The 16,302-nt window shown below is 42.2% G+C and overlaps 1 protein-coding gene across 1 annotated transcript in view; it reads right to left on the bottom strand.

Moving 5' to 3' along the window:
- Positions 1-16,302, bottom strand: part of eipr1 (EARP complex and GARP complex interacting protein 1) — a 46,921-nt gene that overhangs the window by 22,916 nt on the left and 7,703 nt on the right. The window contains exons 3-5 of the mRNA XM_034859165.1: positions 16,033-16,165; positions 13,670-13,826; positions 5,837-5,936 (exon numbers count right to left, since the gene is read on the bottom strand). Coding sequence (XP_034715056.1) covers positions 5,837-5,936; positions 13,670-13,826; positions 16,033-16,165 — 390 coding nt within the window. The remainder of the gene's footprint in view (positions 1-5,836; positions 5,937-13,669; positions 13,827-16,032; positions 16,166-16,302) is intronic.

Genomic DNA, 16,302 nt, shown 5'->3' on the forward strand with positions numbered 1-16,302 from the left:
CAGCAGGCCTATTGACCCCTTGCTGTCCTTGGTCCCATGGCAGGGATCTATACACTAGATCGCTCAGCTCAGAGTTACTTATAGATCAACTGTCGAGTCAAAGATGAGTCCTTGGGGGATTTAAGACGGATGAGTGTTAAAAGCTGAATCAAACTGGCCTGTTTAGGCTGGTTGAAAATCATTTAAAGTTATTGTAATTTCTTAGGTTTTCAACAGAAAAAAAACAAAACATTTAACTGACAAAACGTCACAGGGATCTAGAAATGGGAGCCGTTTAGCTGAAAGGCAGCCGGGTTAAATTGCAACATTTAAGGCTTTTTAAACAAGACGACATGCTTGTCACTGGATATTTATCAAACCTGCTTCGTATGTTTCACAGAGCAACAAAGAAGGTGAAATTAATCAAAGTCAAAACACTTCCAGGACTTTGAATTATAAAGCATATCACTTAATCAGCCTACTTTAAAATGGAATCCAATTAATTCAGCAGGCTGGCTTTGGAAATGATTATCTTTCCCTTAAACTATGATGCATCTAACAATTCTAAAAAGCAGCATCACACTGCTTCATTTCCCCCTGCTCTCTGACTATCTGCAGGTTTTTATCCTCATCTTTCTCCTTCTCCCATTCCTCTCCCTCTTTCTCTCCCCCGTCTCTGCCTGTTGGAGCAGGGATCATCGATCGCCCCGTCACCGCACAGCTCCCTGGTACACACTCATTATTTCAGCTAGAGAGGACAGAGGGAGAGAGAGACAGGCCGAGCAGCAGGGAGGGAGGGAGGAAGACTGAGAAAGAAAAGCAGATAGAATGAAAAGGAAGGCGAACAAAGAGGGTAAAAGAAGAAAACAAAGGAAACAAGTGAAAAGAAAGGAGCTGAAGAGAGGTGGCAAAAGAAGAGGGGCAGATAAAAAGTGGAAGTGAAGTGGCCTTCATGCAAACGTACATAACTTTCCCATGGATTTGCATGATTAAATCACTGCCTCCTTATTTCTTCCATTTTTTTTTATGTCGGGTTATGATTACTGAGCGTACCAATGTTCACCATCATCAAACATGCCGCAACTCATTTGATTAAAAGGCATTGAAATGAATGTTTAAACACCTTTACATTTCTGATATGCTTCTTTCTTGCATATCTTGCATTCCGTGGAAGCGCTGGCTGTGTGTCCGCGACAATTTACAGTTAAAGGTGTTAGTAAGACGCAATTGAAATGCTTGCTGGATGGTAGAACCAAGTCTGCAACCCCCTACCCTACCCTCTTTCTGACGTCAGAATTTGGGGGGCGGGGGGAGCAGTTGGACTGAACTGTCTCCCCAAGTTGGTCAAAAAGTGCCTCTGAACACACCAAAAGGGACGAGTCGTAATAAGTTTCCATGACAGCAGGCATTCAGAACAGCTGTATACACACAGGTCTGACACTTTGCTTCATGCATATCATACTTCAGCTTAAAGCTTTCCAAAATGTAATCAAGCCGATGAATGAGGTTAGGACATCAGGGTATAAAGTAGGGTCAGATGAAGACTGTGACAGAATGACAACAATGGTGGAACGTTTTGTTGAGAAACTAACTGATACAACGGTGAGTGCAGTGTGTATTTCTGACTTCCTCTTGACAGGACAACAGCTTTGTAAACTCCATGATCCGTGGGAAGCTTGGCGTAGGACTCTTCCTCTGTGCGGTTAACCAAGTAGTGCAACAGCAAAGCTTGAGCGCCGTGCATCCCACACTCCCAGCTTTATTAAAGCACTAACCAAATTAGGGGCCCTAACAAGGCAGCACACACAACACTAGGCGACGCATTCATTTAGGACGCAAGCGGCACTAATGCAAAGCTATCTGTCAAATTGCCATGCATTGATGCTTTCTCTAGTTTTCGGAAAAAAGAGTGTGTATGTGTGTGCGCACATGTGTTTGTGTGCGTGTGTGAGCAGATGTGCAGGACAAGGTGTGTGGGTGTGCTGTGAGCCGGGGAAGATGTTCTTACTCAATTTCACCAGCGATTCTAATTGATGAGCCATCCACATGCAGCCACACACATGTGCACATACGCACGCACGCACGCACGCACGCACGGACAAAGGCATCACGGGGGTCTGGTTTGACAGCACGCACGTGCGCCCGCACAAACGCACACACACAAACACACAAGTAAGCTTATGCACATGATCCTCTTTTATTTATGCAAACACACATTCACGCAAACATCCACACTGAACACACACAAATAAATCTAGGCCAGGCCCAGGAGAGAGAGAGAGAGAGAGAGAGAGAGAGAGACACACACACACACACACACATCCACTGCAGCTGGACACGGCTTGAGATGAACACATCACCCTCTGACAGATAGAGGGAACAAGAGAGAAGAGAGTGGGATGAAAGGAGGGAGGGAGAGAGGGAAGGAGATTAGCATTCTCATCAGCACTGGAGGAATTTGTCTTGGCTGCCAAGCTGTTTCTCCTCTTTTCATTCCCTTTCTCCTCATCAAGCCCACTCTTCCTCATATCTCCCTCTTTCTCCCTTCTAATCTCCATCTTTCCAATCAGTCGGGTCCTCTATGCCACCCCGTTTCTCCATCCGCCCTTTCTTATTATACCACTTTCTCCCTATTACTTTGCACCTCTTCTTCTCCCTTGGTACAAGCTTTAATAGCTGAGCAGGGGATAGAATCAGCAACCGCCACGCCTCCATGGTCCTACTCGACCTCACAGTGGGGTCATGGCACAGGACGCGCAGGACACACACACACACAAACACACACACATACGTACACACGCTCACACACACGCACACACACGGTGGAGCTATTTATCCTCATGGGTTTTTTAGCTTTGAAATACGGCAGCACGGCCATACTTAGCCTGTCAGACAGGATGACATGTTCCGCTGTAAATGTTGTTAATGTGTGGTTGGTAATATTCCTGTGGAACGGAACAATGCAATGTTTGCTCTGACAAAAAAAACAAAAACAAAAACACAAATTGGCATGATTATCGCTCAATGATAAAGGCTAATCACAGCGCATAGGCAGTCTGGACAAAGACAGTTGGCGTCTGTAAAGATTAGGCATTTGCTGCTAGTGGTTGCAGCAAATAAACACAGACTGCAGTTAAAGTTAGAAAAACAAGAGTGTGGAAAGGTCTGTGTGCATGGATTAATAGCTTAAATACATTGTAAAGCACTTAAAAAACCTTTCCTGACTACAATTTGCCAACAGAGTTGGAAAATGTAAACGCTCAACACAGATAGAACAACGCTAGCTTGAAGCTAATATTCAAATAAACAAGGCACAGTTGGAGGATAGGCCATGTTTTGAAGGAACAGAAATTAAAATGGCAGACTTTTTTTTGTCATCCTGGAACATGATGAACCTCGCCACAATTTGGAGATCACGCTGAGTGTGTCTCCAACTGCCTGGCAATGATGTCAATACAATGGACAGCTCCAACTGGTCATCAATTGAAACCATAGCATTCTCTGTAAAACGGGGACAATGTTAAATGACCCAAAATAAAAGCCATCATTGTCATTTGAACCTTGACTGATGTGAATGTGAATGAATAATCAATAATCAATGAATGGGGAACATCAGCAACAGACACACATAGACAGAGTGAGAGAAACGCACTTATCCAAACTTTGACTACAGATTGTTCAAAAGGGTCAACTTACTGACACACACACACACACACACACACACACACACACACACACACACACACACACACACACACACTTACTCTGCTACTTCTTTCTCAGACAAATGCACACCTGACACACACCATTATCTCGAGCCTTTAAATACATAATGGGCATTTTAATTGCAAAGCCGGCGGGTTGGAGACAGGGAATTTACAGTGAAGAGCCTCTTTACCTTGCATTAGGAAGGACACAACTACAAGCAAACTGACTAAAAGTACTTACACATCGGTTACATAGTGATCCATTTATTTTTTGTCTTTTAAAAGGCCATTATTGTGCATTTCTGCATCATAGGAATAAAGACAGGACTGAGCACTAATGCAATGAAAAATGTGCTCAGATCTCTAACAACCACTTGTGTTTGTCCCTTTCTTGTTTCCTGTTTCTTTCTACTCCACTACATTTCAGAGGGACATATTCTACATTTTACTTCACTACATTTATTTGACACACAGACGTACTGCTCAGATGAAGATTTTATATAAAAACATCTGAAACAACAAAATGATGCAGCAATATGCAATTAATCTACCCCTTCTCTACATAGTATCTATACTTATTATATCTAAAACATTGCATTGCTGTTCACATGTATTGATAAGTGATAAAAACACAATAATATAAAACATATGAAAACTACACTCTGAAAGAAGACATTTGGCATGAGTACTTCTACTCTTGATCATTTAAGTACATTTTACAGATAATACTTCTGTACTTTTACATTCAGGGCTTTGACTTGTATTAACGCATTTTAATTCAGACTATGGCATTTTTACTTTTACTTCAACCATGTAGCCAGGTTCCAAAATAGTGTGGAAAGCCTTCCTAGAAGAATGGGGGCTGGAGGAACGATTAAACCACAAGAACTAACCTCAGGGATTAAACTGGGACCTGAAAAAGGCCCTATTGTGCATTCCTCACTTGCATCTTCATCGCATTTTAAGAATTGAAACTCTGTCAAATTAACCTAATGACAGACACAAAAAAGACTGGTGTGTTTATAACACAATGTTGACAGGACATAACAAGATAGAGTCACGTTTTCTTATTTAGTCAAAATTTAGAACGTAGCCCAGGTTAACAGACTAGGCAGGAAACTGGCAGGTTGATTTACCGATCCATTGCCACATGGCATCACCGTCCAGCATTGATCCCACAAAGCTAACTAGTATTTGAAAAACAGGCTAAACATTTTGCGGAGCTGACGGAGAGGTAACAGGATAAGAACTACTGAAACTAGAGATGTTCAAAACCTGTATCGGAAAAGCCTCCGATACCGCCTAAACTGCTGCTATCTGTATCGTAAGGTACTGGAGTTTATGCACCGATAGGATACCACGTAATCTAGCCCAGAAGAAAAGTATTAGTATTTTATTTATGTTGTTTTTCCGTTATGACTCACTGTCAAACTGCATGATAAAAGAAAGTTCTAAGACATTCATTCTGTCTCAGTCTGTTGTTGTTCATGCTTTACAAAGAGTTGCCAAGCCAGGCCTTACAACAATGATAGCAATCACAAAATATCACATCCCTACAGGGATAGTAGCATATAGCTGTTAAAACATTATCAAATATTTGACACATTGGTATATGATCAGTACTCGGTATCGGCCAATGCACAAGTTGAGGTTCATCGGAATCAGGAAGCAAAAAATTGTATCAGACCATCTCTAATTAAGGCAACATTATATATTAGGCACACAAAGTAGTCCAAAGTGTGTTATATAAAACATTAAAGAGCAATTGAAAACATTTAACAACATTCATTCACAACACTATTACTATCACAGTGGGAGAGAGCTGAACAGAACAACATTAAAGTGGCTGTATCTTACAAACCTGCCCAGATACTGTATGTATGTGTGTGTCTGTGTGTGTGTAGGTCTGAGAGACAGAATGAGTAGTGGACACTCTGTTGTCGCAGAGAGAGGATGTGTGCGCTGATAACACCAATACGATATGGTGGTTATCAAATAATGAGTTAGCTATTGTGTGATAAGGTGTGTGTCTGTGTCTGTACTGTGGCATACAGCATATGTGTGTGTGTGTGTGTGTGTGTGTGTGTGTGTGTGTGTGTGTGTGTGTGCGTGTGTGTGTGTGTGTGTGTGTGTGTGTGTGTGAGTGTTACCTTGGCCTGTGTGGAACTCTCCTGCAGGTCCCAGAGTAGTGCGTGGTTATCAGCCAATGAAATCACACGCTTGCCATCCCCCATGGGCTCCCATAGCACGCTGTAAATACACAAAGACACACGTACAAAGTCACAGTCAATTAGAATACAGATGTTGGTCAACCATGCATACAGGCTCATCCAGATATACTGCAGACTTTGGGAATGGAGGTTGTTGGTCACATTTCACATGCCTGACCTTCCTCCACCTCGGCGCTGTGGAACATTTCCTTGGTTACTATACAATTCTATCACACTTTCTTTCAAGCTTCTGTAACCAGCAGTTTTGCCATGCTACTTTGTTTGCCTAAAGAAAGTCCTTTAAAAGTCCCATGGCATGAAAATGTTACTTCATGAGGTTTTTTAATATTAAAATGAGTTCCCCCATCCTGCCTATGGTCCCTCAGTGGCTAGAAATGGCGATAGGTGTGAACAAAGGCTGAATTTTGGGAGAGAGACCTCAGATACAGTATTAGGGGACCACCAAGGTCTATATAAAAGAGACTTCACATACAGTATTAGGGGACCACTAAGGTCTATATAAAAGAGACTTCAGATACAGTATTAGGGACCCCTAAGGTCTATATAAAGAGACTTCAGATACAGTATTAGGGGACCACCAAGGTCTATATAAAAGAGACTTCAGATACAGTATTAGGGACCACTAAGGTCTATATAAAAGAGACTTCAGATACAGTATTAGGGGACCACCAAGGACTATACAAAAGAGATTTCAGATACAGCTTTAGGGGACCACCAAGGTCTATATAAAAGAGACTTCAGATATAGTATTAGGGGACCACTAAGGTCGATATAAAAGAGACTTCAGATACAGTATTAGGGGACCACTAAGGTCTATATAAAAGAGACTTCAGATACAGTATTAGGGGACCACTAAGGTCTATATAAAATAGACTTCAGATACAGTATTAGGGGACCACTAAGGTCGATATAAAAGAGACTTCAGATACAGTATTAGGGGACCACTAAGGTCGATATAAAAGAGACTTCAGATACAGTATTAGGGGACCACCAAGGACTATACAAAAGAGACTTTAGATACAGTATTAGGGGACCACCAAGTACTATACAAAAGAGACTTTAGATACAGTATTAGGGGACCACCAAGGTCTATATAAAAGAGACTTCAGATACAGTATTAGGGGACCACCAAGGTCTATATAAAAGAGACTTCAGATACAGTATTAGGGGACCACCAAGGTCTATATAAAAGAGACTTCAGATACAGTATTAGGGGACCACTATGGTCTATATAAAAGAGACTTCAGATACAGTATTAGGGGACCACCAAGGCCAATATAAAAGAGACTTCAGATACTGTATTAGGAGACCACTAAGGCCTAGATAAAAGCATCCAAAGAGCACCATGTCATAGGTGTAAAAGTTATATGGAGCTCAGATAACCTGCAGCAGCTATTTAATATTTGCTAAAGAAAGTGACAATAGCATACAACTAAGTTCTGCACGTTTAGTACTTATTGACAAATCCAGCAGCCCAATTCTGTCAATCTAGTGTTCAAACACAGCAGTGGGATACAGGGTTGCCTCAGTGGTGTTAAAGAAGTGGAAGCTTTTCCTGCATACTTGGCTTTGATTCCTACCTGCATACTACTTTCTGCAGAGTATTGATTCCTCACTGCATGCTTCTTAGAGCTGTTATCCTCCAGTGTGCTCTCCCTGAAATATGTGTTCTGTGCCTAAGCCACAGGGACCTAACCAGACCTGACATACCGGAGCCCAACCTGTTGCTTTTTACTTCCCTTGTTCACTTGGATTCTTTTTGTCGTACCTTCTTGGTTCGGATAGCAGCTCTGCAATGTAGGCAGAGACACAACTACAAGAGGACACAACCCAAGTGAGAAAGCAGTGCTTTTAACTCTGAGTCCTGTCGACTTTAAAAGCAATATGCCAGTGCAGTCAGAGACCCGGCAATAAGCTAAACATAACCTTGTCCTGGAAAAGCTGCTACATGCTTGTTAAGGGTTTGATTTAGTGTGGTTTCCCAGCTCAAGAAGAAGAAAATAATCTGGGTTAAAGGATGTGAAATGTCACAGAGGTGCAGCCGTGGTCTGGCTGGAGGTTTGGATGTCTGAGCCCATCACAGCTCTTAAGCTGCTGTCATTAGAGGTTTACGAAATGATGCCATCTATTTAAGGAGTTCATCTGTTAGACAACTACCGTTTCTTGGACTCATTTGTCAACCTGAAGCAGCAGCAACAGCGCCAGTGGCTGAGACAGAGTGTGTGTTTTAGAAAGAGAGTGTTCGCCAGAGATAAAAGAAATGACAGAGCAAGGGAGGGAAGACAAAGTTAAAGTTTGCTTTTGGATTTAATCCAAGTTTCAAATATGCATAGTCCAATTAGAAAAAGGTGGAGCAGGGAGATGGAGAGGGAGGGGATGAGATGAGGAAAGGAGCCAGAGGAGGGAGAGAGGAAGGGTGTTTATAAGGACCATAACTTCATAACTGCTGAGGGGTAGCTTTTACTGCCCTCCTGAGGAGCATGCACGCATGTTTTCATTCATTTTTTTTTGGTGGTGGTGGAGGTCTCCACTTGTGTGTCCTCTAATACTGAAAAAAATACCAATCCTGTCCCCTAATATACAGTAGGGATGACATGGTGAGGAAAATTTCCCACCGGTTAATAAACAACAAAAAAAGTAAAACTACCTGAACCGTTGATACAAGGCAGGATGGATCCATGCTGTTGTTCTGACATTCTTCTCACCCTCTGAATATCAGAAGTAAATCGACACCTATCGCCAATTGAAGCCTTACTAATTTATTTGTTTATTTATATAATTTATACTGTTTTATTGATCCCCGTGGGATTAATAAAACAGTATAAATTACAATTAACACTCGTTTTTGTTAGAAATCACTACACATAGACCTGAAACACTTGTGTGTGCATGCGCACGCGCACACATGCACACACGCACACACGCACACACACACACACACACACACACACACACACACACACGACTTATTCATGCACAAATGGAGAGAGTGCGCTGCCAGTGCAGGACCAGCACCCTTAGCGGTTAGGGGGGTACAGTGCCTTGCTCAAAAGCACCTGGCAGCGCCCAGGAAGTAAACTGGCTTCTCTCCAGCTACAAATCCATACTCTGTACTTTGGTCCATACGGGGACTTGAACCAGCGACCCAACTCCCTCCGGACTGAGATACTGCCACCCCCTAAGCCTTGGTTTCCTGGTGTGGTCTTCTGCTGCTCTAGCCCGTCTGCTTCAACTCTGTTCAGAGCTCCTCTGCATACCTCAGTTGGGATAACTGCTTATTTGAGTCACGGTTTCCTTTTATCAGCTCAAATCGGTCTGCCGATTCTCCTCTGACTTCTGCCTTCAAAAAAGAAATTTTCACACACACATAACTGCCACTCACTGAATATTTTCTCTTTTTCCGAACCATTCTCAGTGAACCCAAGAGAAGGTTGTGCGTGGAAAATCCCAGTAGAACAGCAGCTTCTGAAATACTCAAAGCACCAACAATGCCACATTCAATGTCACTGAAATCACCTTTCTTTTGTACTCTGATGCTTGGTTTGAACTTCAGCAGATCGTCTGTTGAATGCATTGAGCTGCTGCCACGTGATTGGCTGTTTGGATATTTGCGTTAACAAGCAGTTGAACCCGTGTACCTCATAAAGTTGCCAACGAGTGTCTGTGCCCACAATGTGATTAATTCATGTGCACACATAGCTCAGTGGGGCAACTTATAGCTGGAGACTGCAGCCCGTCAGATACAACCTCTCTTTCTCTCTCACGGGCATACACTAGCAAACACATAAATCAGCACACCATAGGCCCAATTAAAATATACTCACCACTTGAGATTTACACACTGTATGCTTCCCTATAGTATCAATTAATTTACACAAAGGAGAGAGGAAGAGGGAGAGGCAGAGACAGTAAGATGTTCAGCATCTCAGTTTGCCTTCTTCTCTTATTAAAGAATATAAGTTACATGCATTTGACCTTGAGCTCTGCAACAAGCTGGCACACTGTCTACTGGAATGGTATGTAAATACTGTCGGGGAGAGCTATGGAGGTTTTACAGCCCCATATATCCATGTCTGGGACGCAGATGCAGTGTCTCTCTCTTCGTCGCTCTCTATGGCTCCTGCTCATGAGATTGTTACCGTTCCCTGCTGTGCTTTGCATCCATATGAGTTTAATCCAAGCCCTTTATATACAAAGCCAACACAAACACGTGTGTGTGTGTGTGTGTGTGTGTGTGTGTGTGTGCGTGCCTGGGTAAGGCCAATCAACTATAGGAAAAAACTTCTTAATCTTGATTAAATTGGTCAAAATTAAAATCATGATTATTTAACACAACTGATCATTGTCTTTAAATTGAAAGAGGTTGGATTTATTGATTTGAAAAAAACTGTGAAAGAGTTAAACAAATCAATAGTCAATATATAATTCCGCTTAATACTCGGATTAACAGTGCAGGGACTTTTGGGTCTTACTCCATAAAGCTTTGTTACGTTAAATGTAACCATGAATTGCCAGCCCTTCCCCCACCGCGCTGTGGAGGAGGGTCTGGTTAGTCCACACAGCATTCCGGGATGGGAGGAAAACGTGCTCTGATTTATTGGCATTTCTTTAAACCAATCACATCGTCCCGGGCGGAGCTAAGCGCTGGACGGAGCGACGGTGCCGCTGCAAAAGTTGTTTTAGTCGTGCAAGTCGTTTAGAAAAGTCATATTGAAAGATAGTCTAGCTAGCTGTCTGGATTAACCCTGCAGAGATCTGAGGAGCAGGTAACCGTAGTCCTCACAAATACATCCTGCTACTCTCTGCGGTGCCCAGCTACGTCCTGCTGTGCCTTGTAACTCCCACAGTGCCCTGCTATGCTACAAAGAACTACTACAAACAAACTCTTCATTCTAATCCCAACCGGTCGTCAGACACCGCCTCCAAAGAGCCTGGGTCTGACCGAGGTTTCTGCCATCATCAGCACGGCCAGTTTGAAATACCCCCTGAAGGCCAAGCACACAGCTGATGCCAATTCCCCCCCGATTTGCTCATTATTTGATTATTATTAAGGTTATTTTGCACAAAACGATCCACTTTTCCATGTTGAGAAGAGCATTTAAATGAGAAAAAAATAATGTGACAAAAAGAAATCAAGAGACATTTGGAATAGATAAAGAATGTGATTAATGGTGATTAATTGCAAGTTAACTATGACATGAATGCGATTAATCACGATTGAATATTTTAATCATTTAAAAGCACTAGTTATTACGTTTTACATAAATTACTTACATTTAACCATGTGGCCTTAAAAAAAGCATTTCTTTAATATTTATTCTATTTTTAGTCATTTAAGATAAAATACTATTTGCACTTCTGATAAGAGGACACTGCTGTATACTACAATACTGCAGTATTGTACGGTTTATATAAATATATAAACTATAAATCAACTGATAGCCCCCCCATATCGCTCACTCTCTCTCTCTCACACACACACACACACACACACATACACACACACACACACACAAACACACAAAAGGCTTGGAGTCTTTTTACTTGAAATAATCACACTATAATACACATGATTGCATTCATGCGTGTGCACAATCACATTCACAAACACTTTCTACCCCCTCCTGTCACACCCCTCTTCAGAAAATCTACCATGTTTTTTGCGCTTCACTATTCCCCCCAGGTCCCTGATTGGCTCAAATGGCTCCACGGGAATTGATTCGTTCAAACCAATCGAAACCAAATGTGAGAAGAAGAAGAAAATGAAGAAGAAAAAGAAGGTAAAAACACAGCTATGGTGCACATAAGCAACAATACAACGGAGATTATTCCCTAGCTATTTTTAGCCTTTTCTTTTGGGGTGTATTTTGCCAATATTTCCATTCAAAGGATGCTTCACAACAGGACAGAGGCTCAAATGTTTGCCCACCCAAACAATGAGGGGATGTGAAGGAAGGAAAACGTATTATTGTTAGTGGGAGTGGAGGGACACCAGCTACCGGATAACACACACAAAGGATGCAGGCTACACACAGGCAGACAGGCTACAGGGGACGCAAACATTCACAGTTGGGCAGGTGAACACACACACACACACACACACACACACACACAGTGATAGATGAAACAAACAAAGCCTCATAAGAGTACGAACTCCAATCTCTTTACTCTTTGTCTGCTTACACACACAAACACGCACACATACTGTACACAGGCTGGTGCAAGCTGCCAGTATTATCAGAGTGAGTGGGGATAAGTGTAAGTGTGTGTGTGTGTGTGTGTGTGTGTGTCAGAGAGATGGAGGAGGTGGGCAGCAGACCAAAGCCATCCATCTAGAGGAGCCAATAGTGAACAACATAGACTACTGGCTTCACAGCACCAAATGCACACTCCTCCCACCACGCACACACGCGCACACACGCGCACGCACACACACACACACACACACACACACACACACACACACACACACACACACACACACACACACACACACACACACACACACACACACACACACACACACACACACACACACACACACACACACACGGTGCCCTTGTGAGGGTTACAGCTCTCCGGGTGTTAAGATGTTGGTGCTCACAGCCATCAATCTTTACCCAGCAGCCTTGCTTGACCTGCCCTTTGACACACACACATACACACAGACACACAGACACACAGACACACACACACACACACACACACACCCAGAGTACACATAGATGTGTGCACACCCCATACAGACAAAACCCTCTTCTTCTCACACACAAGCACAAAACGCACATCAAGATGCACTATTGCAATCTCTGTTGTCTTTTGTGCTCTTTTTTCCATCTATCCCTCTCTTCCTTCTTCACTCCCTCTCCATCTTAATCTCTTCCTCACAGGCACCTGCTACAGAGTGATTCATGCTAACTGATTGGCACCTCTAAAAATGATCGCAATCATGAGGCAGCCAATGAACAGTGGACTAAAAAAGGGGAATGACCATTGATTATCATTCGCATATAGGTGTGAGTAATAGCAAGGCATTGCACACAGGAGCTCCAACTGTAAAACAAAAAGATTGGGCCGAGAGTACAATTGGGCCAGTCAATAGTCTGGGCCAAAAAAAAATAAAAACACTCATATGGAGGAAAAAACACTGGGAAGGAAAGAGAGATAAGAGAAAGAGAAGAGAAGTCTAAGAGAGTGTGGGCTACTTCAGTTTCAGTAGAACATGCCCATCTGTGCCCTAGTGTTTTTCAGTGCTCACTGTATAGTTTCTTAATGGCTCTATTTCTAATCGCATGATGTAAGAAAAATCTTGTCTAAAACTGCCTGTAGTAGGTTGTTTGTTTCTTTGTTTGTGGCAGACAAATCAACCAGTAAAGTCTCTTCCACGGCTTTTTAGAATATACATACTGTATTAAACATCATTCTCTGTTTATTGTATTGTATAGAACCACCAAAAATCTGAAAATGAAATCATTTAAATCCAATAGAGCCTTACATACCTGGAAAATACAACATGTAAGATGTATCCCAATATTCCAATAGTCAAATCTGAATCTTCTATTACAATTGGCCTTTCAGGCTTCTGTCTGTAGTTAATTTGGACCCCATGAGTAATTAGGTGTCCTGTAGTCCACACAGATATGAACCATATCCCAGCCTACAAATACGCATAGGAGACAATTGTGGATCCAATGAATAATTGCATTTGCATCAATTGTACTGTGAGTGCGGCTGTTTCCCAGCAACACCTACCAGACAGTGTTGATGTGGGCGCTGTCATCTAGGTGACAGAGCAGCTCCAAGGTTTGGGGGTTGTGGGCGGAGTCGTCAGGTGACTCATGGCTTCCTGTCTCCCAATCAGAGGGCATTCGCCATACTGCCGCACAGGACACCACCCTGCTGTCACTGGCTGGAGGGGTATAACAGACACAGTCATTCACAGATTGTTCTGTGGGTGTGTGGGTGTGTGGGTGTGTGTGTGTGTGTGTGTGTGTGTGTGTGTGTGTGTGTGTGTGTGTGTGTGTGCGTGCGTGTTGTGGGTGCTAATTTGGTGACGTGGATACACTTTCCCACTAGTACACATCACAAATGAGTTATTTTGGCACATCCACACCAGATCCAGAGCTGCTAATTGGAACTAGTGGAGTAAATGTAGAATTGATACAGTAATTGGACTAAAAGTTTGAGGCTGAAGGCCATAACCAATCATGAAGAGAGAGAGAGAGAGAGAGAGAGAAAACAGAAAGAGCAAAGAGCCCAATTTCTTTTTGGTGTAGATATTGACAGTGTGTGGGCAGGCGATGGGCTACGAAACACTGACGTTAGGCCCATTTGTCAAATTAAAAAGCAACGTGGTGCGAGTCCACAGGCTCTTGAGTGGTTTTAGACAACCTTGCACTTGGAGTAAGTGGGCAAGCAATCATCTTGAACAAAAGCCTTTTCTTGCTCACATATTAGAGCGCCAAAGGGAGGCGGTATGGAAGCGTTGAATGCACATGTGTATGTGTGTTTATACGTATATATTTGTGTGTGTGGTGGGCGCAGCAGTGCGTAGTGGGCCGTCTGAGCTTCAGCCCGGTCCAGAGTGGCTCTCATCCTGTGAACTCAAGCATGTAGAACTCAGCTGACAGAGAGCGAGAGACGGAGGGAGAAAAAAAAGAAAAGAACGGGAGGAAGGAAGGATGGTGGTGGAGGGGGGGGAGGCACAGATATAGTGACTACATCCTGTCCCAGAAGTTTAACATATTAATGATAATTATTTTTCAAAAATCTCATTGTGTAAGTATTTTTTTGGAGGCACCAACTCAACCCTACAATATCAAAATGTATGTATTTGGTCAACAATAATGTGATTTTAGTTTATTCCCATATTCTTCCTCATTGGTTGGAAGTAGGCAGGATGAAAGCTCATCATGGCTTTTAATATCCATCTCGTTGTTGTATTAGTTGTTATTGTTTTTACCAATCAGTTATTGTTATTGTGTTTCCCGTTGACCTTATAAAGTGCCCTTGAGTACCTTTTAAAGTGCTATATAAAATAAATGGATTATTATTATTCATATGTATTATTATTATTATATCTTCCCTGCAATAATCTGTATTCAGCAAAATTAGAATCTGATGACCTCCTTGGGGTTTTATGCTAATGTTTTCAGGTCACTGTCTGTTAAGACAAGTATATAGTGCCATTTTAAGTTGTTTTTTTTTTATTTTATTATAGTAAAATAATCACACAAGAGGGGAGTCCTGTGCCCTGTCCTATGTTTTCAGTTTCTTTTTTTCTATTTAATAGGTTTTCAACCTACTTCCCTATGTACAATCTCGTATATTTCAATGAAATTTACATAAACCTGGAGAAGGAGTTGAGTTGTCACCGTGTCCTCTGTGGTCATCCTACATTTTTTTTCAAGTTTAAGGGATTCACTGATAAAAAAACAGATAACTTGACACTGTGGCACAGTCATGATAAAGCTAATTAGCGATTATTGAACTCAATTTGAAATGCAACTTTGCTTTTGCTTATGTAGTTATCAGAGGTGGAAGGAGTATTAGAATACTGTATTCAAGGAAAAGTACTTGTGTACAAAATTACTTGGAATTTACACATCGCAAAGGCATTACTACTGGCCCTCTTTTGTGCTTCTGCAGCTTCTTTCTCTTCTAACAATTCTGTATAAGTGTAGCGCAGAAAACCTTTGTGAAGTTATAAAAAGAGACTCTTACATAAAAGCCCCGATGACGTACTGTACATGTCACCTTCAAAGATTTCCTTCTGCCTGACAGTGACTTTGCAGCCGCTGTTCTTATCCCTCATGTGGGTCGTCATGTCCACACATGAGTATTGATTCTATCAGTGTCTGAACATGATTTGTAACACACTTGCTGCTGTCAGACCTGTGAAGACAGACTGGCTGTTATTGATCACCAGTTAAAGACCAATTACATGTTACGATTCGCAGCTAGACTGCATGAGGTCACCAGAGGGAGGAAACAAACAGAAAGAAGAAAAGACTAGGAAGAAAGTATATGCAAAAAAAAAGAGACAAAGAGAAAATTGAAAAAGAAAAAACAAGAGAGACTTGCTGCATAAAAAGGCAGGGAACAGTGGGACTCACTTTTGTTATAGCAGGTGGTGAGCACAGCCTTATCTGCAGGACTGGCGCCAATGTGCCATATCTCCCCAGCTTGGTGCAGAAGGACATTCTTATTAATGATGTTATTCTCATCATCAAAGTCAATGATGTGGATCTGGAAGAAAAGCAGAGACAGAGAGGAGAGATGTGTTGAGGAGGAAGCTTTAGAGTTAAAAACACTGCACACACACACACACACACACACACACACACACACACACACACACACACACACACACACACACACACACA

Source organism: Etheostoma cragini, chromosome 20, assembly GCF_013103735.1.
Source record: "Etheostoma cragini isolate CJK2018 chromosome 20, CSU_Ecrag_1.0, whole genome shotgun sequence".
Lineage (NCBI taxonomy): Eukaryota > Metazoa > Chordata > Actinopteri > Perciformes > Percidae > Etheostoma > Etheostoma cragini.